Below are 24,694 nucleotides of genomic sequence, written 5' to 3' on the forward strand. Positions count from 1 at the left end.
GTAACAAAATTTATAACAATGGACAACTTACTTTTCTTTTTATCGTTCATTTTCATTATAGGGAAGTTGTGGCATCAAAGGTAATTTTGAGGTGCTGAAGATTATGCTACATAGTGAACAAAATAAAAGGATACTTTACAAGGATTCAGAATATCTTTATCAAAGTTTAATCATTTTGCATTCCTTGAAAATGTAACTATGTAATATTTATAGATGTATTGGAGCTTTTAGAGTTCCTGATTTCTATGGCAGCATCTCTTTTAACAGACTACATTGTGGCTTTGAAATTTTTTCTTATGTATATTTATTTGTTAGTTTAGGAGACATTTCCGATGATTTGGTCTATATTTGCACTGCTATCAAATCAAGTTTGATAATGTTTGGTGGAGATACAGGTCTACCTATTTCTACTTGCTTATTTTTAAATTTAGCCAAATTGTTTTATCTTTACTTTTATGTGTCTTTGATTTTGTGTGGTTTAATTAAGGGTACAATGATATTCTCTAAAGAAGTGATCGTGTGAGGCTACCTGGATTATTGGCTTAGTTTGCACAATGAAATTGTTACTCGAATACTTTGTGGTAAAAGGAAAGAGCGCAGGACAAGGAATCAAAGACATGAGTGCTGGTTTCGTTGTCATCCCACCTTGGTGACTCCTGGAATGGCTCAATTTCTTTATCTTTAAAGTGGGGATAAGGCTCCCCGCTCACATCACAGGTTTACTCTGAGGATTAGACGAAAAACTGGCTGAGGGTGGTTTGAAGACCCCCATGCTCTGTCTGTTTCAGTCTCCTGCCTATGAAGCTGGGGGCCAGAGAGGTCTGGGGGTTAACAGCAGAGGCGTGGGAGCCTGGCTGCCAGGTCAAATTCCAGCTTTATCGCTAACGGTGTGACCTTGAACATACTACTTAGTGACCTTGTGCTGTACTTTCCTCATCACAGGGCAGTTGTGAGATCAAAAGAGTAGGTCTATATAAACGCCTTTAGGTCAGCACCTGATTCAGAGCAATCTCCATGTAGTCATTTGCTATTATTTATTGTGTTCCCAATAGGAGCATGCCATTGCATTAGGCATTTAAGGAAGACTCAAAGGTAAGTGCAATAAGACACAATCCTGTCCTCAAGAATTCGAGAAGAGTGGATAGGGACTTCCCTGGTGGTCCAGTGGTGAAAACTCCACCTTGTGAAGGAGAGGACTCGGGTTTGATCCCTGGTCAGGGAACTAAAATCCCACATACCACGGAGCAGCTAAGTCTGCCTGCCACAACTACAGAATCTGTGTGCCACATGAAAGATCCTGCAGGCTGCAACAAAGATCCTGTGTGCAGCAACTAAGACCCAACACAGCCAAATAAATATTAAAAAAAAAAAAGAGTTGATGCTGGAGCTGAAGCCCCAGTACTTTGGCCACCTGACACGAAGAGCCGACTCATTAGAAAAGACACTGATGGTGGGAAAGATTGAAGGCAGGAGGAGAAGGGGGTTGGCAGAGGATGAGACGGTTGGATGGAATCACTGACTCAGTGGACATGAGTTTGAGCAAACCCCAGGAGATGGTGAAGGACAGGGGAGCCTGGTGTGCTGCAGTCCATGGGGTCACAAAGAGTCAGACACGACAGAGTGACTGAACAACAACAACAACAACAACAAAGTGGATAATGCAAGGGCATAAACAACAGCGGTGCAGTGTAGATGCTGGCCAGTGCAATAAGAGGGGGACAAGGTCAGGTTCAAATTGTGAAGGGAGATGAGAGACTCAATGAAGTACTCTAGGTTGGCTCCAGGGAGCAGGTGCCATATGAGAGGTGCTTTGAAGGTCTGTAGAAAACAGGCAAAATGGAGAAATACCTCTGGATCAAGGAAACAAGGTCAAAGACATGACTTGCTGTTGCTATGCTTTTGGCATATCAGATTCTTTTTTTTTTTCAATATCTTTTTATTTTTATTTTATTTTTAAACCTGAAACACTGTATTAGTTTTGCCAAACATCAAAACGAATCCACCACAGGTATACATACACTCCCCATCCTGATCCCCCCTCCCTCCTTCCTCCCCACACCATCCCTCTGGGTCGTCCCAGTGCACCAGCCCCAAGCATCCAGTATCGTGCATCGAACCTGGACTGGCAACTCGTTTCATACATGATATTACACATGTTTCAATGCCATTCTCCCAAATCTTCCCACCCTCTCCCTCTCCCACAGAGTCCATAAGACTGTTCTATACATCAGTGTCTCTTTTGCTGTCTCGTACACAGGGTTATTGTTACCATCTTTCTAAATTCCATATATATGCGTTAGTATACTGTATTGGTGTTTTTCTTTCTGGCTTACTTCACTCTGTATAATAGGCTCCAGTTTCATCCACCTCATTAGAACTGATTCAAACGTGTTCTTTTTAATGGCTGAATAATACTCCATTGTGTATATGTACCATAGCTTTCTTATCCATTCATCTGCTGATGGACATCTAGGTTGCTTCCATGTCCTGGCTATTATAAACAGTGCTTCGATGAACATTGGGGTACACGTGTCTCTTTCCCTTCTGGTTTCCTCAGTGTGTATGGCATATCAGATTCTTAAATCCATGTGGTTTTATAGCATCTTGCCAGAAGCTATGAATCTATAAAGTCGCCTGAACACTGCAAACGTGCATTTTTTAATGTTGATAATTACTGTAGCCTTTGGTTTTTAACACAGATGGAAGAACAAGCATCTAGGGAAGATACAGTCTTCCCCAAGATCACGTGGAAGGAGCCCACAGATTGAGACAGAACTGCATCCATTTAACCTGATTGTAATGATCTGAATGGCACTTCATTCAGTTTACTTCAAAAGACTGTTTTTTTCCCCTTCCCGTGTATCCACAAGAAAAATAAAGAGAGCTTACATAACTGCATGTTGAGTCATCCAAAATCTATGTGGATGTTCTAGCTATCACCTTGTGAAAAGTGTTTCACACCACTGGATGACCTTTGTGAAAGCTCATGAGTGGGAAAAAGTGGATCACCTATACATACTGAAAAAGAAAATGCTTCAGATTGAGTGTTTCTATTTACTGCCCAATCCACCAATTAATCACACACTGAAATCTGGACCTCAGGTGTTTTGAGGGCCACTAAGACTGGCGTACAAAATCACTAAAGCAGCAGTATTCCACCCCAGTTCCTGTCTTCTTAAACATCTCCATCATGAAACAATGAATGAAATGAAAAGAATAAGCACAAACCCCTGCAGCCTGCAGAGGGACAAATCCGTTCCTCTCTCATTATATTTACAGTAATCCATTGAGATAGCTAATGTGCTTCACTTACTCTAAGACACTATCCAAGAAAGAAATAATGGGAAATCTAACATTTCAGAGTAAGAAGGGCTTTCAGAGCTGATTCCGTTCAGTCTAGTCTGGAAACTCCCCAGCGTCTTCCCATGTTCCTTCAGGGTGGTTTATGAGAATACATGTTTCCATAGTCATACTAAGATGTTACTGCCTTTCTCACGTGTTGTCATGAGTGTGCAGGGAGTTTCCCACTGTACACTGGGAAGGTCTGCATAATTTAGTGGACTGGCATTTTCCAAGTGGCTGATGTATGATACAAAATCATGCAAGGATAAAAGATCCATTCAAAGTGCCAGCTAGAGCAATGAATTCTAATGTAACAGAATAAAAGTTTATTTGTGTGGTTTCAGTTTATAGTGTGTGTGAAAGTCGCTCATTTGTGTACGACCTTTTGCAACCCCATGGACTGTAGCCAGCCAAGTTCCTCTGTCCATGGAATTCTCCAGGTCAGAATACTGGAGTGGGTAGCCATTCCCTTCTCCAGGAGGTCTTCCCAACACAGGGATTGAACCCAGGTCTCCCACATTGCAGGCAGATTCTTTACCATCAGAGCCACCAGGGAAGCCCTCCATAGTGTAACTAAACTTTAAGAAAACACTACTTGTCAAGTTTTGGTGTAGTATTAAAGAATAGCCATGATTATCTGAAAAGCCTCCTTACCACTCCAACCATATATCTGTGTGAAGTTAGATTTTCATATTTTCTTTATATAATCCAAAGAAAGCAATATATGCCAACAGATTGAAGGCAGCAACATGATGTTAAAGAGATTTGCATAAATAGAAAACAATGTCATTTTTCTTACTAATTTATTTTGGGTTAAAATATATTTTTCATAAAAATACGTTAATCCATATTAACCAGCAAAAGTGTTAGTTTCTCAGTTGTGTCCGACTATTTGTGACCCCCTGGACTATAGTCCACTACGCTCCTCTGTCCATGGAATTCTCCAGGCAAGAATGCTACAGTGGTTAGTCATTCCCTTCTCTAGGGGATCTTTCTGACCCAGTGATCAAGCCTGGGGCCTTCTGCATTGCAGGCAGATTCTTTATCTTCTGAGCCATCTGGGAAGTAATGGGTTACTGATGTTATTTAAAAATATGTGTTTGAAAATAAGCAAATATTTAATTCTAATTTCAAATATGGGAAATATAGATAGACCCCACCTAAACCAAAGGTCTTTGGCATCCTCAGAGATTTTTAAGAGTATGAAAGGTATTAAAACCAAAATGTTTGGGAACCACTGAGCCTCTTGCTCACCAGGTAGTAAAAGAGAGCCTGAGAATTTCAGTGATCTGCCCAAGGTGATGGCAATTTTGTGGGAAAGTCAGGTTCCAGAACAGATTCTTTGATTCTTAGTCCAGTGTTTTTTCCATTACAAAATGTAAGAGGGAGTTTTAGGAAATTTTAATTTGACTGTTTCAATGTCTATGTAATTCACTAAGGCTGTGTCTTTTCCGGGGCCAATCCTCAGGTTATTTTAGTAATGGTAGCACATACAAGTGCTATTTTCAGATGGGTTATTTGCAGTGTGAGCCCTGGCATATGCAAGGGAGTCTTTACTAAAAACTTAAAAATAATTGATCTAATATATTTTGATACAGGATTTAAGGTAATTATTTCTATGATTAGATTAGATTTGTATCTAATTTGTACCTAGAAAAATATTTTAAGGCAATCTCATAGGAAATTATATTTTAAAATGTGTTGTCCCAAAATAAAGAAAAATGAATCTGATTGATCAAAGAAAGGCCAGGAGAGACTTGCTTCCATCATGAAACTCTGAGATGTGTTCTCTCTACAATGAAAAGAATGTAAAGGTTCTTTCCCTTTTTCGCGTTGATTCTTAGGGCAGCCCAGAACAAGTTTGCCACTCTGCTGCAGTGATCCTGTAGCCCTCTGTGGTGGGCACATTCATCCCATCTTTCCCATGTAATTTATATTTCCCTGGATCCTGATTTTTTTTTTAAGAAAATGCTTATTGTTTATTGCCTGTGAAATTTAACAAGGATATTTTCAAAAGGTAATAACAGTCAATCAGAGAAGATTGCTTTAAGACAATTAAAAAAACCCTTAAGTGAAAAAATGAAAAAACATGGAAAGCTGTGAACTACAGATTTGTTATAATTAACAACAAAATAAATGATCAGTGAAGATGAAAGACAAGTCCCTAAAATTTTCCAAGAATTTGGTGAAAGAATACAATTAAATAGAGATATAAATAGATAACCACCTGAAGAATGAATCCCAGAGTTTCTATATGCATATAATAGGGATTCTAGATAAATGGAATAGAACAGAAAGAGGAAATGCAATCAAAACTAATAGAAAAATATTATGTGTTGAAAGAGAACACGAATGTTTGAATTAAGTATGCTTCCCAAGTCCCTGGATCCTGATTTTTTATTTATTCATTTTCTCTGGAATCTATATTTTCTGGTGAGCCACCTCCCCTTCTTCTATGAACCTTACAGACATAAACTAAATACACAGATCAAACCTGACTTACGGTTTCCGGATACAGACACAGTCAATTTGGGCTGGGGAAGACAGCGCTCATGCAATGTGATCTAAAGGAAAATTTTTGGAAAAATCTGGCCCTGAGAGGCATGATCATTCCCTCGAACATTTTTCTTTTCTCCTTTAGCCATGGGGCAGTTGCTCATTCCTGGAGGCAGCCTTGTAGTCATTGAGGATAAGCCTTGTAATGTGACTTGCCGTGCACTGAACTGGACCCTGCTCCCAGATCTTTCCTGGGAGATAGGGGTTCCCGTGAGCCATTCGAGCTATTATTCCATCCCGGAGCCTGAGGACCTTCAAAGTGCAGTGAGCGTCCTTGCTCTGACACCCCAGGGCAATGGCACTGTGACTTGTGTGGCTGAGATGAAGGGGCTGGACGTCCGTGAGTCTGTAACTGTCAATCTCACTGTGGTTCAGCCTCCCTTGGGTAAGTGAAGACTTTTTGCTTCATATAAAGTGAATTATTATTGCATGCTTTACATTTTATGTACTGTGCTGCTTAATCAACGATGCCCAGGAAAATCGTATGGTGACCTTGATCTCAGGAAGGGATGGTGATGGAGACAAAGGACTTGTGTCAGCTTCTTGACCCTGTAATTTCATGTTTAAATTCCCTCTTCAAGTGTTTCTCTCTTTTCTACTTACATATGGAAATCACTGAGAATCTTGACAGCTACTTATAAAAGAGCATTAAGTTTTCAGATATAAATTCTTGAATTCAGTGTTCTTCTCTAGCTCTCACCTGTTGTTCCTGTCTGATCCCATCCCCTGTGCCGATAGGAAAGGAATTCTTCTAACTTTTGAGGAGGGTGTGCATTTTCTCAGGGATTCCTTCCAACCTTAGTGGAATTAGAAGGGATCATTTTTTTACACAGCAAGTCCACAGTGTATCTGAAAGTACCAGGTCTATGCATTTAAAAAAATGTACAAAATGACATAAGTTTAAAATTTAGATCCAAAGAGAATCTGCTGTAAGGTCCTTGTTGTTCAGTCACTGAGTCATGTCTGACTCTTTGCGACCCCGTGACCCCATGGACTGCCGCACACCAGGCTTCCCTGTCCTCCACTATCTCCCGGAGTTTGCTCAAGTACATGTTCATTGTGTTGATGATGCCATCATCAACAGGGTCCTTGGCAAATGCCAGACTCTGACTACACATCTTCATGGGGCCTCTCTGAGCCTGCTTGGGCTCAGAAAGCACAGGGGTGGGGGCTGGAGGTTTGCTTTCACACCTACATTTTGGAAAAGTGAAAGGAAAGGAGGCCCAGAGAAGGACTACACTCTGTTCCAGGTCGTATGCCGATGGTACAGAGGGATCCCGAAGAGTCCTCCCATGTTCCATAACTCTTCCCACTATGAAAACATCTTCACTTAAGATCTGCCAAAGTTTGGAACAAAGTTACAGCCATAGCAAGATTAATAATAACAAAATAAAAAACAGTATTACATATCACTTATTAAGTAAAGACTATTTTTTTCCAGCTCAGTGTTTCACTTTATTATTTTTTAAAATTTTTATTGGTGTATACTGATTTAAAAAAATGTTGTGTTAGTTTCTGCTGTACAGTTAAGTGAATCAGCTATATGTATACATACCAAACAATGTATCTCCTCTTTAAATACACTAGTTTAAGTGGTTCTCAAATATTAACCAAATTAACCTGCACAGCTTTCTCATGAGTGGATGCTATTATATTCCTGCTGTAAAGATGAGACGACAGGGGAGCATTGTTTGGAACATGTCAATGTTTATAGTAGATGGCAGAGGTGGCCTTGCCAGTGTGTGTCAAATCTGCTTACCTGTCCACTCTGCCCTCCAGTCCACTCTGCCCTCCCCCTGTGAGCAGCCCTGGAAGGTGTGTGAGTGTCCTGGGGCTGTGTAACTTCAGATTGGGCGCTTAAACAACAGGCATGGTTTCTCTCAAAGCTCTGGAGCTCAAGATGTGGACAGGGTTGGCGTCTTCTGAGGACCAGTCTGTTCCAGACCTCTCCCCCAGCTGTTACTGAATCCAAGGTCACTCTGCTCACCGCACAACAGCCGGATAAATCCAAGACATAAGATATTGAGGCAAGGAATACGACTTTATTCAGAAAGTCAGCTGACTGAGAAGGTGGCAGACTAATGCCTCAAAATAACCATCTTATTGGGGTCTGGATGCCAGGTTCTTTTATAGAACAGAGATGGGGGAAGGTGAGGAAACAAAATAAAGAGGCCATTAATCTTGCAAATATCTCCTAGAATGGCAAACCTCAGGCAGGGGATGTGTTTATTTTTTTCATCCTGCCACCCACAGGTGGACAGGGGCCCGAACAAAGGCATTTTGGTTTAACATTCAGGTAGAGGGGCAAGGTTTTCTGAGGCAGGCCACTTTGTATGGGCAGTGTCCTTTCAGTGAACAAAAGCAACAGGAAGCAAAGGTTAAAGAAACAGATCCAAATGAAGCTGTAATTGGTTCTTCCCTGTAACACAGCTTCTGGTGGCTTGCTGGCCATCTGTGGTGTCCCTTGGCTTATGGACACTGCCACTGATCTCTGCCTTTGTCTTCACATGATGTCCTCCCTGTGTGTGTGGCTGTGTCCAAACTCCACCCCCTTCCCTTTTTAAAAAAATAAAGACACCAGTCATATTGGATAAGGGGCCACTCTATCCAGTGATGTTAAGATGACCTCATCTTAACTAAAGTCCATCTTCAACAATACTGTTTCCAAACAAGGTCACATTCTGAGGTTCTAGAATATAGGACTTTAACAAATGAATTTTGAATGTGTGCATGCTAAGTCACTTCAGTCGTTTTCAACTCTTTCTAACCCTTTGAACTGTAGCTCTCTTTTCTGTCCATGGGATTCTCCAGGCGAAAATACTGGAGTGGGTTGCCATGCCCTCCTCCAGGGGATCTTCCTGACCCAGGGACTGAAACCAGGTTTCTTATGTCTCCTGCATTGGCAGGTGGGTTTTTTTTTACCACTAGTGCCACCTGGGAAACTTGGGGAGAGACAATTCACTGCACAACAGATGATGCCTCTGTGAACCTGTAAAAAGCCATTTAGAGCCTAATGTGTTTAGATCCTGTTATACTGAACTTTACACTGCAGGTAATCATCCCCAATGTAGTACCAGCACAAGCCCATGCTCTTGATGTTTGGCCCTTTTCTCCAACTCAGACACCCCCAGAGACCAGGCAGAGTACAAAAATGAAAGCATGGGTGAATACACGTGTCAGGTAGGAGACAGATTGTAGGGGCTTGTTAGGAATCAGACAGCATGCCCTATCCACACAGAGCAGGTGGACCAGCTCCAACTGGTGATTGCCACAGAAATGGGAGCTCAGGACTGCCAGAGCTTTGACCTGTTTCTGTGAATATCTGTCTTTTTGATGGTAAAGATCACAGAGATCTGTGGGTTTTTTTTTTTTTTTTTTAATTTTAAGTCAGGGTTAACTTATTTCAGCTTATGAGACTCCAAAGAATTTAGCTTATTTCCTACTAAGACTATATATATATTTATGAAGAGGAAGCTAGAATTCAAACCTAACTTGCTTTTCTTACTAGTTTGGACAATTAAAAACCTTTAGAAGAGTTGCAAGAATAGTACAAGGAGTACCAATGTATCTTCACTTAGACACAACAGATGTGAACACCTTCTCACATTTGCTTCTCTCTCTCAGCTTTTCTTTCCCTCCCTTCCTCCTTGTCTTCCCCCTCCCTGTCTTCTGTCCATCCTTCCCTCACTATTTTTACAAATTTTTTTCTCTCTCTCTTTCCTTCCTTCCTTCCCTTTTTCCCTTCTTTCCCATTTAAGATTTGCTTGGAGGTTTATGACACTTTACCCCTAATACCCCAGGATATGTATCATAAGAACAAGGCCATTCTAATTAACTCCAATGTTCTTGCAAGTCAGGAACTTTAATATTGATACAATACTATTATACAATATTCAGTTCATATTCAAATTTCTCCCATTGTCCTTTCTAGATGTTTCTCCCCGCAAGCCAGTATCCAGCTAAAGACCATGTGTTACCTTTGGTTGTCATGTCTTCTTCGGTCTCCTTTAATATCCAGTGGTCCTCCCACCTTTTTTGTCTTTTCTGATAAAAACATCTTTGAAGGATCCAGACCTTTATTGCAAGAAGCCTTTCAATATGGATTTGTCTTGAGTTTTCCCAACATACTTGATGAAGGTCAAATATTTTTGCCAAGTTATGAGGAATGTCATGTGGGCACATGATGCCAGTTTTCTTGATTCCTGGTAATAAGTTTGATCATCTGATTAAAGCAATGTCCCCCAGATTTCTCTATTGTAAAGGTACATTTTAGCTTTTATAATTAATATGTAATCTACAAGTACTGTGTGAATATCTGTTTCTTGACAGTCTTTCACCTAATAATATTTGCATTCATGGATAAGTCATTGCCCAAATCACTTATTTCTTTGGTGGTTGTAAAAGAATGATTTTCTGGTTCCACCATTTTTCTATATTTTTTAGTTGTCATTTTTCTGTAATGGGTTTCTTAAGTGACACAAGAGATGTCACCTGCCAGTGCAGGAGACATAAGAGATGTGGGTTCCATCCCTGGGTTGGGAAGATCCCCTGCAGTAGGAAATGGCAACCCACTCCAGTATTCGTGCCTGGATAATCCCGTGGACAGGGAGCATGGCAGGCTACAGTCCAGGGAGTCACAAAGAGTTGGACATGACTGAACAAATGAGCACACACATTCTTCTGCAAAGAAAAGACATCGCTGTCTCTTTCTTCCTTTTCTTCTTCTTCTTTTTTTTTACAGTTTGGTGTGGACTCATTTTTATCCAATACATTGTAATTTACTCCCATCACTATCCGTTTTGATATTCCAATTTTGACCAGGGGGAATCCTTTCCAGCTGGCTCTGGTGTCCTGACGTGTCCCTCTTAGTTTCTGAGCACTTGGCTCATTAAGATGTTCCAAATTTTCTTTGCATTACCCCTGTTCTGGCCTGGTATTGACCACCTCTCCAAGGAGCCAACCCAGCTTGCTTTCAGGCAGTTTAAATGTGACAAAGTATGGTCCAGGGTTTGAAAGGGAAGATTGAAAAAAAAAAGTTCTATTAGCACCAAATGGAACGAAACTGTTCAAACCACACACTTTATTAAGGCAATAATGCAACAAAGAGCTCTGGTCTGACTAATGATGCCTTGGAGAAATGGATCTGGAGATGAGCTTGTCTGCAAAGTTTGTCTTTTGTAGGGAAAGGGCAAGGGGCATTCACTTTCCCTTGATAGGGTTTAATTCGGCTGAATTCTTCTTAGCCCGGCACCAGTGAAGTGAGCAGGCTTAATTACGGCATCTGGAGTTCCAACAGCTTCACAGAGGAGAGCGTGATGTGTATGTTGCAATGAGTCCCATTTTATTGGACTCATCTGGAGATGGGTAATTTGTTTCTAAATTATTCATCAAGATCGAGAGCAGCTGGTGGCTGGTGGTGTGTTGTGTGTTTTATGCAAGTTTTAGTAGCTGAATACCTCGTTACCACCTGGGCTAGGGGAGTTGGCTTCTGGAAGCCAAGCCACGTTTATGAAGAGCCGAGAGTGCATGAGGCTGTGCTTGTTCAGGCTTCCTCAGGAATCAGATAAAAGCATCAGTTCTGCCACCCATTTCCTAAAAGTGCAAGGAGTTTGTGTTCATTTGGGGGTAATCCTTTTGAGCCCTTGAGGAAAGTGACATTGACAGCTTAGGGAGCTTGATGAGTTTAAGCCAAAAGGTTGCATGAAGAGCTTATTGATTCTATAAAGAAAAGCATATTGAAAGGCGCATGCTGGTGTCTTTTAAAACTGATTTTCTTGATTACAGAGGTAATACGGACTTTAAGATCACAGACATACGGACAGCAAGAGGGTGAAAGCCCCCCTCATTCCTGCCTTGGGCCAAGCTCCCTCAACCCTCTGTCTGACTGTCTGGGTCATTTTCTCTGCAAACTTATTAGTGTTCAGGCTGTAGACTGAGCAAGTGTAGCCGTAGTTTTAGGACACATGATTGCCTTGTAGACTGTGGTGATTCCTGGTGAGATCTGAGTTCTGTGGGACGTGGTCCTTTTGAGAGCAGACAAGAGTGGTGGGTGTGACCATCCTTGTTGGAATTTGGGCACTAATTGTGTGACATTGGGCAAGTCCTATGTCTTCGTGGCATAGTTTTCTTGTGGGTAAAATGAGGGGCAGGGAAGAGAATAGGATATGCATTTCCCCTCCTCGGCTGCTTGTTAGGGGAGTTTTAACACTTATGCTGATTCTCAGGCCCCACCCCAGAGTTCTCTCTCAGTCTGTGTAGAGTCTGGAAGCCAGCATTTATTATTATTATTTTTTTAAAAAGCTCCCAAATTACTGAGCAAGCAGGATTAGGAGCTACTGAAATGGAAACTTTCTAAGGCCCTGCCTCCCAGCCCAGCCTCATCAGATGCTACTCTTCACGGCTTGATGCCAGACAGTGTGGACTCAATTCCCAGCTTGCCTTCTTCCTCACAGTGTGACATTAGGCAGGTGACTTAACCTCTCTGAGCCTCAGTTTTCTCATCTGTGAAACAGTTAATAATAATCCCTACCGTCTAGGGTGGTTATTGGTATGAGAAGTAAGTGGGTTAAAACACCCAATGCCTGCACCAGAGCCTACAGGACAGGAGAGTGAGCCACGGTTCTCATTTATTTGTGGATTCAGTGATCTCCCATGTCCTTTCTGGTCCACATAGGAGCATATTTTGCACATTCTGGTGGTGACATTTTGCAGTCATCCTGCTGGTTTTGAGAAAGTCTATGTGCCCTTTTAAAACTCTGAGCACTTCTGTGAGAGCACCTGGGATCTATTTTCCTTTTCTTCACAGATGGGAAAAGGACAATCTTGGAGCTGAGATTAAAGTCACACTGTAAATTCAGTCTTGCAGTCCTTGCGTGCAGGTAGTTATGGGAGGGAATGTAGGGAAGAAGGCAGGTGGTGTTGAACTTGGAGGTAACCTTACTTAGTCACTGTTTGTGGGTAACAGGTAACAGGTATATACCCAGGGATCAAACCTGGGTCTCCTCCATTTCAGGCAGATCCTTTATCACCTGAGCCACCAGAGAAGCCCATAGTATATCCATCCGTACCTGCAAATCTGCTTTCCATCTTGAATCATTGTGCCCACACCCTTTGCTAAGACACAAATCAGGGAGTGGTGTCCACTGAGAGTCCCTGATTCTTGTAGGACCTGGGCTGCAACTTTCCAGGCAGGAATTTTCCAGATTAGAGACCCAACGTGGCAGAGTCAGAGACTCTGGGGCTTCCCTGCTCTGAGCGCCCTTGGCTAACCTTTAATGGAGCTTTATTCTGAGTGTCTTATTTGCATGATGCAGGGGTTGGGTAATGGATGAGATCATTCCAAGATTGTGTTTTCTGTTCACTGTCATGATTTTCATTTTATCAATATAGGACTATTGTTTCTCTTTCTTTCAACCCACTGTAAATGTGCTCATTTAAAAATTGTTGTTGTTTAGTTGCTCAGCAGTGTCTAACTCTTTTGAGACCCCAGTGGACTGTAGCTGGCCAGGCTCCTCTGTCCATCCAATTTTCCAGGCAAGAATACTGTGGTGGGTTGCCATTTCCTTCTCCAGGGGTCTTCCTGACCCATGGATTGAACCATCATCTCTTGCATTGCAGGTGGATTCTTTACCACTGAGTCACCAGGGAAGCCTTGCTCATTTAAAAATTAGCCTCATGCTAAACATAGATACCTGTGATATATATGCATGTGTGTACATATATATACATACTGTGATATCAATTAAAAGTTATTATTAAAGTAAGGAAGGAGAACTGTGATTAACCTAGACAGCATAGTAAAAAGCAGAGATGTTACTTTGCCAACAAACGTCCATCTAGTCAAGGCTATGGTTTTTCCAGTAGTCATGTATGGATGTGAGAGTTGGACTATAAAGAAAGCTGAGCACAGAAGAATTGATGCTTTTAAACTGTGGTGTTGGAGAAGACTCTTGAGAGCCCCTTGAACTGCAAGGAGGTCCAACCAGTCCATCCTAAAGGAAATCAGTCTTGAATATTCACTGGAAGGACTGATGCTGAAGCTGAAACTCCAATCCTTTGGCCACCTGTTGAGAAGAACTGACTCACTAGAAAAGACCCTGATACTGGGAAAGATCGAAGGCGGGAGAAGAAGGGGCTGACAGAGGATGAGATGGTTGGATGGCATCACTGACTCAATAGATATGACTTTGAGGAAGCTCCAGGAGTTGGTGATGGACAGGGAGGCCTGGTATGCTGCAGTCCATTGGGTCGCAAAGAGTTGGACATGACTGAGTGACTGAACTGAACTGAAGAAAGTTTCCTCTCTGTGGCTCCAATCTTAAATTACATCTGTTTACAATGCACACCCCATGCTTTTCTTGGGGTTCCCCTGGAGCAGAGAGAGGGCATAAATCTTTTTTAGGTGGGAAACTCTGTGGGAGATTTGACCCCCAGTGTAGCGAAGTCACAGCCAATAGGAAGCAAAAATCTGAGCTGTGTGGTTCCTGATGTAAGTTGCCATGTTGGTGAGAGCCTGGGGCTTTTGGGTGAATGCAGGCATCCCTCTTTTGAAGTTGGGGATTAAATTAAGGGGCATGAAAGGCAGGCAAGGTGCAATATCACCCTCTCTCTTTCTTGATTCTGTCTCCCATGCCAGCGAGGTGGCCTCCCTTCCTTCAAATAGGCCCTCCCTAGGGTTATCTTGCTGTACAAAATTAGGGGGAAGATTTTCATGCTAAGAAACAGCTGACCCAAGTTGGCATGCTGAGAGTTTTTTCCAGCAGCAAAGGAAACGCCCCTGATAGAGCGTTTGAGTAAGTCAACAGTGTGTTGACTTTTCCAGTAAGGATTTCATGCCTTTCTCTTGAATCTTGAACCAGACCCACCTATGCTGGCTCCCTTATAAAAGCTCTTATTTTTTTCAAACTTCAGTTTGTAAAAAGAGTTCATCAGACCGAATTTAAGATGAGCACTGCAATCTGGAACACATGCGCTGGACCTCACAGTGTTTGGCACTTTGACCCGTGCCTCTTGAGTTTCTGAACAGCCTGGTGGGCTGAGAATTGTTACTAACATGTGAGCCCAAGGCTAAAGGGAGCATAGGCACACAGTGACCATGAAATTTGATTGTTCTATTGACACGGAACCCGAAGCTCTCTAAGTCACAAGGCTTCTGAAGAGTGGACAGAGTGCGAATATCCTAAAGCAGTTCTGGGTTTAATAATTTTGTCATCATATCAGTGGGAGGGAGAATATAGGGGTTCCCTGGAATGTGGCAGTTTGGGCAGTGTTTACATCTTGACTGCACTCAGGGATTCTCAAAGTGTGGATCACCAACCACCTGCCTCAGAATCACCTGGGGTACCCCTGACTTGGCATCGAGGGAGCTGGCTCTGAATCCATGAGCACAGCAAGCATTTCAGGTGATGCTTGGGAGTCTGCCTTCTGTGGAGCAAGGGGACTAGTCATGTTACTCTCTAGATGTGACTGATGTTAAGGGACTGGCTTGTTTTTTGGCCATATACTGTATTTTATCTCATTTTTATTTTCTTAAATTGAAGTGTAGATGATTTACAATGCTGTGTTAGTTTCAAGTGTACAGCACAGTGATCCAGGTATATATTCTTTTACAGATTATCTTCCCTAAATTATTATAAAACATTGAGTATAGTTTCCTGTCCTGTGCTATACTGTAGGTCCTTGTTGTTTATCTATTTCATATATAGATATACCCATTTGACGGAGAAGGCAATGGCACCCCACTCCAGTACTCTTGCCTGGAAAATCCCATGGACAGAGGAGCCTGGTAGGCTGCAGTCCATGGGGTTGCTAGGAGTCAGACATGACTGAGTGACTTCACTTTTCACTTTCATGCATTGGATAAGGAAATGGCAACCCACTCCAGTGTTCATGCCTGGAGAATCCCAGGGACCAGGGAGCCTGGCAGGCTGCTGTCTCTGGGGCCGCACAGAGTCAGACACGACTGAAGCGACTTAGAAGCAGCAGCAGCAGCATACCCATTTGAATGCAGAATAGCAAGGAGAGATAAGAAAATATTTCTCAGTGGCCAGTGCAAAGAAATAGAGGAAAACAATGGAATGGGAAAGACTAGAGATCTCTTCAAGAAAATTAGAGATACCAAGGGAACATTTCATGCAAAGATGGGCTCAATACAGGACAGAAATGGTATGGACCTAACAGAAGCAGAAGATATTAAGAAGAGGTGGAAAGAATACATGGAAGAACTGTACAAAAAATATCTTCACTACCCAAATAATCATGAGGATGTGATCACTCATCAAGAACCAGACATCCTGGAATGTGAAGTGAAGTGGGCCTTAGGAAGCATCACTATGAACAAAGCTAGTGGAGGTGATGGAGTTCCAGTTGAGCTATTTCAAATCCTGAAAGATGATGCTGTGAAAGTGCTGCACACAAAATACCAGCAAATTTGGAAAACTCAGCAGTGACCACAGGACTGGAAAAGGTCAGTTTTTATTCCAATCCCAAAGAAAGGCAATGCCAAAGAATGCTCAAACTACTGCACAACTGCACTCATCTCACATGCTAGTAAAGTAATGCTCAAAATTCTGCAAGCCAGGCTTCAGCAATACGTGAACCATGAACTTCCAGATGTTCAAGCTGGATTTAGAAAAGGCAGAGGAACCAGAGACCAAATTGGTCCAGCATCCACTGGATCATGGAAAAAGCAAGAGAGTTCCAGAAAAACATCTATTTCTGCTTTATTGACTATGCCAAAGCCTTTGACTGTGTGGATCACAACAAATTGGAAAATTTTGAAAGAGGTGGGAATACCAGCCCACCTGACCTGCCTCTTGAGAAATCTGCATACAGGTCAGGAAGCAACAGTTAGAATTGGACATGGAACAACAGACTGGTACCAAATAGGAAAAGGAGTACGTCAAGGCTGTATATTGTCACCCTGTTTATTTAACTTATATGCAGAGTACATCACGAGAAATGCTGGGCTGGAAGAAGCACAGGCTGGAATCAAGACTGACAGGAGAAATATCAGTAACCTCAGATATGCAGATGACACCACCCTTATGGCAGAAAGTGAAGAAGAACTAAAGAGCCTCTTGATGAAAGTGAAAGAGGAGAGTGAAAAGTTGGCTTAAAGCTCAATATTCAGAAAACTAGGATCATGACATCCAGTCCCATCACTTCATGACAAATAGGTGGGGAAACAGTAGAAACAGTTTCAGACTATTTTTTTGGGCTCCAAAATCATTGTAGATGGTGATTACATCCATGAAATTAAAAGACGCTTGCTCTTTGGAAGGAAAGTTATGACCAACCTAGATAGCACATTAAAAAGCAGAGACATTACTTTGCCAACAAAGGTCCGTCTAGTCAAGGCTATGGTTTTTCCAGTGGTCATGTATGGGTGTGAGAGTTGGACTATAAAGAAAGCTGAGCACCGAAGAATTGATGCTTTTGAACTGTGGTGTTGGAGAAGACTCTCGAGAGTCCCTTGGACTACAAGGAGATCCAACCAGTCCATCCTAAAGGAGATCAGTCTTGAATATTCATTGGAAGGACTGATATTGAAACTGAAACTCCAATACTTTGGCCACCTGATCCGAAGGGCTGACTCATTTGAAAAGATGCTCATACTGGGAAAAATTGAAGGCAGGAGGAAAAGGGGATGACAGAGATTGAGATGGCTAGATGGCATTACCAACTCAATGGGCATGAGTTTGAGTAAACTCCACGAGTTGGTGATGGACAGGGAAGTCTGGCGTGCTGCTGTCCACGGGATTGCAAAAAGTCGACATGACTGAGTGACTGAACTGACTGACTGATATGTTAATCTGAAACTCCTAATTTAAGGACTGACTTGTTTTAAAGCTCCATTTATGGGGCTAGGGAGGATGATATGGGGAGTGACAATTCTGTTACATCCCCCTTCATTTTTTGGGGGGGGGGTAAATCTCTTTTTACCTCTATCTGTCCTAGCTTACCTCAGAAGAATGGTGGCTGATGTGGAGATAGATATTAGTTTTGACTTTTCTAAAGTCCTGTAATCCTTGTCCAAGCATCTCAATATGAGGAGAAAGGTGAGTCCCAGTTCTGGCTCAGCTGCAGCTGACAGTGTAGTACACAGATTTCTCTTCTCCATGCAGAGTTAGAAGGAAACAGTCTCTTCATCTATCCATCCATCGATTGATTCATTGGTTCAACATGCTCAATTTTAATATGCCTGTTGCTTGGGGTATAAGCAGAATAAGATGCAGTCTTTGTGGGGACAATCTAGTTTAGATAGGAGCAGAAGTGTAGGAAGAATGGACCTTATAGTGGCCAGTTTCACAGACATTTAAGGTGGCATTGAATATGAGATGTTTAAAAAAGAAAGAAATATAAAAAGGCCATCATGGGTACTGCAGAGAAGCTTTGCATGAAGGACAAAAGGCAAATATCTTTTTATATTATATAGTTCTTCAAAATTCAGAGTTCTCTGGATTTCAGTGCTTGTTTTGAGATAAGTCTGTGGATTATTCTGCAGTGGGATCATTGCTCATCCAGAGGTCAGCACCCAGAGGTCAACACCAAAGCACTGCTGCTGCTGGTGCTAAGTCGCTTCAGTCGTGTCTGACTCTGTGCAACCCTAGAGACGGCAGCCCACCAGGCTCCTCCATCCATGGGATTTTCCAGGCAAGAGTACTGGAGTGGGTTGCCATTGCCTTTTCACCAAAGCATTAGTGATCATTTATAACCACTCATGCAACTTATTCTGAGCCTTTACCTTTTAAACTATGATTTCAAGGAAAACTCTAAAAGAAAATCCAAGAGACATTTTTCAGCTACAGTCTCTGGTTCCAAACTGTGGGAAGACCATTGATTTACAAGCAAATCCTATTTTTCTCCATAGAAAGTTTCTTGTTTTAATATTTTTCTAATGACTGATATCTAATAAAATAGCACACATTTACACTGAGATGCTACCCAAGCACCCAGAGTTGAGTGACAGACTTTCTTGAAAAGCAATTCACATTTAAACAGATCAACTTAAACATGTTGTTATAAAATTGTTTTTTAAATTTATGTTTAATTAGAGGATAATTGCTTTACAATATTGTGTTGGTTTCTGCCATATATCAACATGAATCAGTCATAGGCATACATATGTCCCCTCCCTTTTGAACCTCCTTCCCACTTTCCATCTTGTCCCACCCCTCTAGGTTGTTACAGAGCATGGAGTTTGAGCTCCCTGCGTCATACAGCAAATTCCCACCCACTATCTATTTTACATATGGTAATTTTTTAAAATTTTGTTTCCATGCTACTCTTTCAATTTGTCCCACCCTCTCCTTCCCCCACTATATCCATAAACCTGTTCTCTATGTCTATGTCTCCATTGCTGCCTTGCAAATAGATTGATCAGTACCATCTTTCTAGATTCCATATATATGTACTAGTATATGATATTTGTTTTTCTCTCTCTGACTTACTTCTGTAATAGACTATAGGTTCACCCACCTCATAGAGCTGACTCAGATGGTTTACTTTTTATGGCTGAGTAATATTCCATTGAATGTATGTACCACAGCTGCTTTATCCATTCATCTGTCAATGGACATCTAGGTTGCTTCCATGTTCTAGCTATTGTAAATAGTGCTGCAATGAATATTGGGGTACATGTGTCTTTTTCAATTATGGTTTGCTCAGGGTATATGTCCAGAAGTGGGATTGTTGGGTCATATGGTAGTTTTATTCCTAGTTTTTAAAGGAATCTCCATACTGTTCTCCATAATGGCTGATCAATTTACATTCCCACCAACAGTGCAAGAGGGTTCCCTTTTTTCCACACCCTCTCTTATTGTTTGTAGATTTTTTGATGCTGGCCATTTTGACCAATGTGAGGTGATACCTCATTGTAGTTTTGATTTGCATTTCTGTAATAATGAGCAACGTTGAACATCTTTTCATGCATTTATTAGCCATCAGGGAAAGATTGGGAAGGTGGTGTGATCCCACTGGACTCTCCTTGATGAAGGTGAAGTTCTTTATTTGGGGCAACTGAGCCCTGAAATGTGCTGGTATGACTGGTGCTGAGTAATTGTATATACAATTACATATATATGTAATTGTATATACATATACAATATATATATGTAATTGTATATAATTGTATGTAATTTAAATTAGATTAAATTTCAATTTAGACAACCATATGACATGTATTGGAAAGTTCCCACTAGGGCATGGCCATGAAAAATCAAAATGGCTTTTCTTCTCTCTTTCTTTCTCTCCCCAGCTCTCCTTTTTGTTTTGATTGCACTTTTTAAAATTATCTAGACATTTCTAGAATAATTACAAATTTTCTTACTACTTCTGGTTTGCTTAATTAGTACAATGTATTTTGCATGATCATGATTTCAGAACCCTATTTAAAGCTGCATACATCAAAACTCTTTCTAAGGAACATGTCTTTGCCATGAACAACTTGGAAATCACATCATTGTCAGTACTTTCTGGGGGAAACACCTTTACAATGTTATAGTACTGCTGGATACATTAATGTAAATTAGATAACAGCAACTCCAAAAGTTTACCAGTTGTTTCCATTCCTGAAAATAAATTGGTGATGAGGCATGACTTGAAACACTGAATAGGTCAGTTCAGTTCAGTCGCTCAGTCGTGTCTGACTGTTTGCGACCCCATGGACTGCAGCACGCCAGGCTTCCCTGTCAATCACCAACTCCCAGAGCTTGCTCAAACTCGTGTCCATTGAGTCGGTGATGCCATCCAACCATCTCATCTTCTGTTGTCCCTTTCTCCTCCTGCCTTCAGTCTTTCCCAGCATCAGGGTCTTTTCTAATGAGTCAGTTCTTCACATCAGGTGGTATATGGTTTATCACAGGGCATTTTGAATATATTTCCCTGTACTATATAGTAAACCTTATTGTAAATTCATTCTATATGTAATAGCCTGTATCCACTATTCCCAAACTCCTAATTCATCCCTCCTCCACCCCCTTTCCCCTTTGGTAACTGTAAGTTTGTGTTTGAAGCTGTCAGTCTGTTCCCATTTTGTAAATATGTTCAGTTGTGTTGTAGTTGAGATTTCACATACAAGTGATATCATATGATATTTGTCTTTCTCTTTCTGACTTACTTCACTTCATATGATAATCTCTAAGTCCACCCATGCTGCTGCCAGTGGCATTATTTCATTTTTTTTTTGTGGTTGACTAGTATTCCATTGTGTACCACATCTTCTTTACCCATTCATCTGTTGATAGACATTTAGCTTTCTTCCAGTCTTAGCTATTGTGGATAGTGCTGCTGTGAACAAAGGGGTGCGTGTTTCTTTTCAAATTAGAGTTTTGATCCAGCAATCCTACTCCTGGGCATGTATCTGGTCAATAAGCATTTCTTGAGTAAGTAAATGATATCAGAGCATGGAAACCACTGTTCCAACCTTAGGGAGTGGCACAGCCTAGCTTATCCACCTCTCAGGAATGTTAGAGGCGTTGACCAGAGAATGTTTGGACTGTGTTACTAGGCAGGTATTTATTAGTAGCAGTAAATGGATGAGAAAGTAATGGAAGATACTGTAGAACATTGAATATTTAATCACACCGAAGGGAACTTGGCCTTTGACATCTGGCTGTAGCAGATCCAATAGTTACAATATTGTCGGAAAATGTATTCTAATTTATAGTGTGGCAGATTCAGTGATTACATACCCTTGACAACGGCAAGCATCACTAAAATATATTTTTTTCTCCTTTCTACCTTGTAGACAGTATTGATAAGCCAGGTACACCATTGCCTACCTGGGCCATAGTTCTACTTGCTGTGTCATTGTCGTTGCTTTTGATCCTGATCATTGTTCTGATTATAATATTCTGCTGCTGTGTCTCCAGGACAGAGAAAGAAGGTAATTTACTTTTGTTCACATAGATTTGTATATGTTTTTAAATTTTTGGTACAAGGATTTGTAGTTCATTAGCTCATCTGCTCTTTCAAAAGATGCATTGGCTTTTAGAGTCCTTGAAAGGAAATGCATGAAATTAGTAGAGAAGGAAAGGACTTTCTCATGGAAGGAAGCCTGAGCCAACCCTTCAAGGAAGATAGATCTTCACACCCTGAGAAGGTTAAGAGATGGTTGTGTGTTTATTTGCAAGGCGTGTGTGCTCAGTCATGTCCGACTCTTTGAGACCCCACAAACTGCAGCCTGCCAGGCCCCCGTGTCCATGGAACTTTCCAGGCAAGAAGACTGGAGTGGGTTGCCATTTCCTACTTCATGATTTGCAAGGATATAAGGTTATTTTGATATGTCATTCAGATACTATGCTTTTTTTTTCTTTTTAAAATAATATCCACCTATCTGAGCACATCAAAAGATTATTTTCTATTTTGTAGGATTCCGACTCTCCTTTTCTAGGTGAATATCAATGCAGTGGTAGAAAGAAAAACATGGTCTTTTGTTAACAAAAATAGTACAAATAAAATTAATAAATATAAGTACACATCTTCTAAATGAAGTCTTTTGAGATACTCCAAGATATGTGAAGGCAGTGGCCTTGTCTGGGGGCAGGCTCAACCTCAGGGTGAGTTAATCAATGTTAGGGTGGGAGTAAGTCCATGGTTTTGGAAACCACAGGCACTTTGTTGTATGGACTCAGGACTACCCAAGGGGTACCTCAAGGTACCACTCAGGACTACCCAAGTGTTGAGTGTGTGTCCATCTTTGTCTTTCTTTCTCTCCTAAAACCTCCATCTACTCTTATTTGAATTTTTTTCTTAAAGTCAGAGTTTTGATGTTTGGCTACATGTCAGTTTAATTGTACTTTTAATTTTACTAGCACTATGTGATTTGATGAGCACTTTCTGCATGTCTGCCAGGCACCATGTTATCTACCTCTTTTACTTGGACTAGCTCTCTTAGTGCTATATTTCACGTGACGTGCATTGTCCTGCCTTAACTGGGCTACTTGCCTAGACTTAGCTCCTGTATGGGTTTAGTTTGTCCTTGGAGAATTACCTCTGTGCTATACCTCTATTCAGACTTCTGTGGTGGCTCAGTCACCTGCCAATGCAGGAGACACGGGTTCGATCCCTGGGTTCGGAAGATCCCCTGGAGAAAGAAATGGCAACCCACTCCAGTATTTTTGCCTGGAGAATTCCATGGACAGAGGAGCCTGGCAGGCTACAGTCTATGGGGTTGCAAAAGAGTTGGACTTAGCAACTAAACAACAACGTACTTTTATTCTCTAGGAAACAGAAATGAAAAGTAGTGAACCCCTATTGACCCATATTTGATGGAAATTTATTTTTCCTTGGGAGTTATCCTGTATATCACAGATGCATTACCAACCCCACTGAATTTTAATGAAAACTATGGATAACTTAAATTTTAATTCAAAACAGATGAGGATTGCTTGTTGCCTTCAGATTATTATTTTTGACATTAGCTATTGTGGTATGGTTGAAGAACATTCTGGTTATTTGGACTTCTGAATCTCCTAGGCTTTTGTCTGCTCCACACCAGCCTAATAAGAAGGTCTGGTCCACATGGGTTGTGCACCCAGAGATCCTCTGATTCTTAGTTTCCTCGTTTACAAAATGAGGATAAGTCCTATCCTAGAGATTGGTTGTTGCTGTTGTTGTTGTTGCTAAGTCATGTCTGACTTTTTGTGACCTCATGGACTGTAGCCCACCAGGCTCCTCTGTCCATGGGATTTCCCAGACAAAAATACTGGAGTAAGTTGCCATTTCCTCCTCCAGGGGATTTTCCCGACCCAGGGATCGAACTCACGTCTCTCTCTTTACAGGTGGATTCTTTACCACTGAACCACCATTGAAGCCCAGAGACTGGTTAGGAGAATTAAATAAATTAACATAATAAAAGTTTATGTGATCTGTCCTACAGTTTATCTTTTATTTATCTCTGAAAAGCTGATTCACAATGGACACTACACTTCACCTTGACATAAACGTAGAGGATCCAGCAAAGTCTTGGACTTCCACATGATAATTATTTGCATGCTTAAAACTGTTAAAATTCAAGGATTTTAAAAAGTATTTTCAGGAAACTTCCCTAATGGTCCAGTGGTTAAGACTCCATGCTCCCAGTGCAGGTGGCACAGGTTCAATCCCTGCTTGAGGAACTAAGATCTTGCATGCCATATGGTGTGGCCAAAAAAATAAGTAAATAAAAACAAAAAAATTATTTTCTGGTGCTCCACTTTTTTGGTGCCCGAGGAATTCTCAGTGCTCTTCCTGGTTTCTGGGGACTGACTGAGGATGGCTGGGGACCCCACTCAGCATGGCCTGGAGGCTTTGGGAATCCATGCTTCTAGAGCAGCGGGACCAGGGGTCCCTCTCCTTCAGACTGAACCTGACTGGAACACAACAGCATCCTCTATCACCACGGGGAGACCAATCTCTTCCTTTCAACTCAAATAAGATTGCTTCTGAGGTTCAATTTGAGGTGTCAATCAGTAATGTTGTTAGAACTGAAAATAAGTGAGAACATTATCCAAAAAACAAGGAAAATGAATATTTTTTGGATCTCGATAAAGCAAGATGCATAGGGGCAGTAGACAGGAAGGCGTGCAAAGCACACTGGTTTTAGAGCCAGATGGGCTGGGTCTATCGTGGGGGCTGTGTTGCTCCCCATGTTGAAATGCTAGATTCCTTCCAGCCCAAGAATCCATCGACTAACAACACTAGCATTTTAACAAGAGCTTTTGAGGGGTGGGCAGAACTGTATGAATTGATACTATTGGTACATATCGACTGAAAATGTATTTTAGAATGAAGAACTATAATGCTTAAGCAATAT

At 41.4% G+C, this 24,694-nt stretch overlaps 1 protein-coding gene across 5 annotated transcripts in view; it reads left to right on the plus strand.

Annotated features, from left to right (window-relative positions):
* The window catches only part of IGSF5 (immunoglobulin superfamily member 5), a 53,703-nt gene that overhangs the window by 14,225 nt on the left and 14,784 nt on the right, over nucleotides 1-24,694 (plus strand). Inside the window, exons 4-5 of one of the 5 annotated variants that reach the window (XM_006076936.4) lie at nucleotides 5,984-6,283; nucleotides 21,647-21,784. The exons of 1 other annotated variant lie outside the window; for it this stretch is intronic. In XM_006076936.4, coding sequence (XP_006076998.2) covers nucleotides 5,984-6,283; nucleotides 21,647-21,784 — 438 coding nt within the window. Of the gene's footprint in view, nucleotides 1-2,699; nucleotides 2,899-5,983; nucleotides 6,284-21,646; nucleotides 21,785-24,694 lie in introns of those variants that run through there. 3 more of the 5 variants (XM_006076937.4, XM_044947269.2, XM_044947279.2) reach the window with 3 other exon arrangements.

Source organism: Bubalus bubalis, chromosome 1 (genome assembly GCF_019923935.1).
Source record: "Bubalus bubalis isolate 160015118507 breed Murrah chromosome 1, NDDB_SH_1, whole genome shotgun sequence".
NCBI lineage: Eukaryota > Metazoa > Chordata > Mammalia > Artiodactyla > Bovidae > Bubalus > Bubalus bubalis.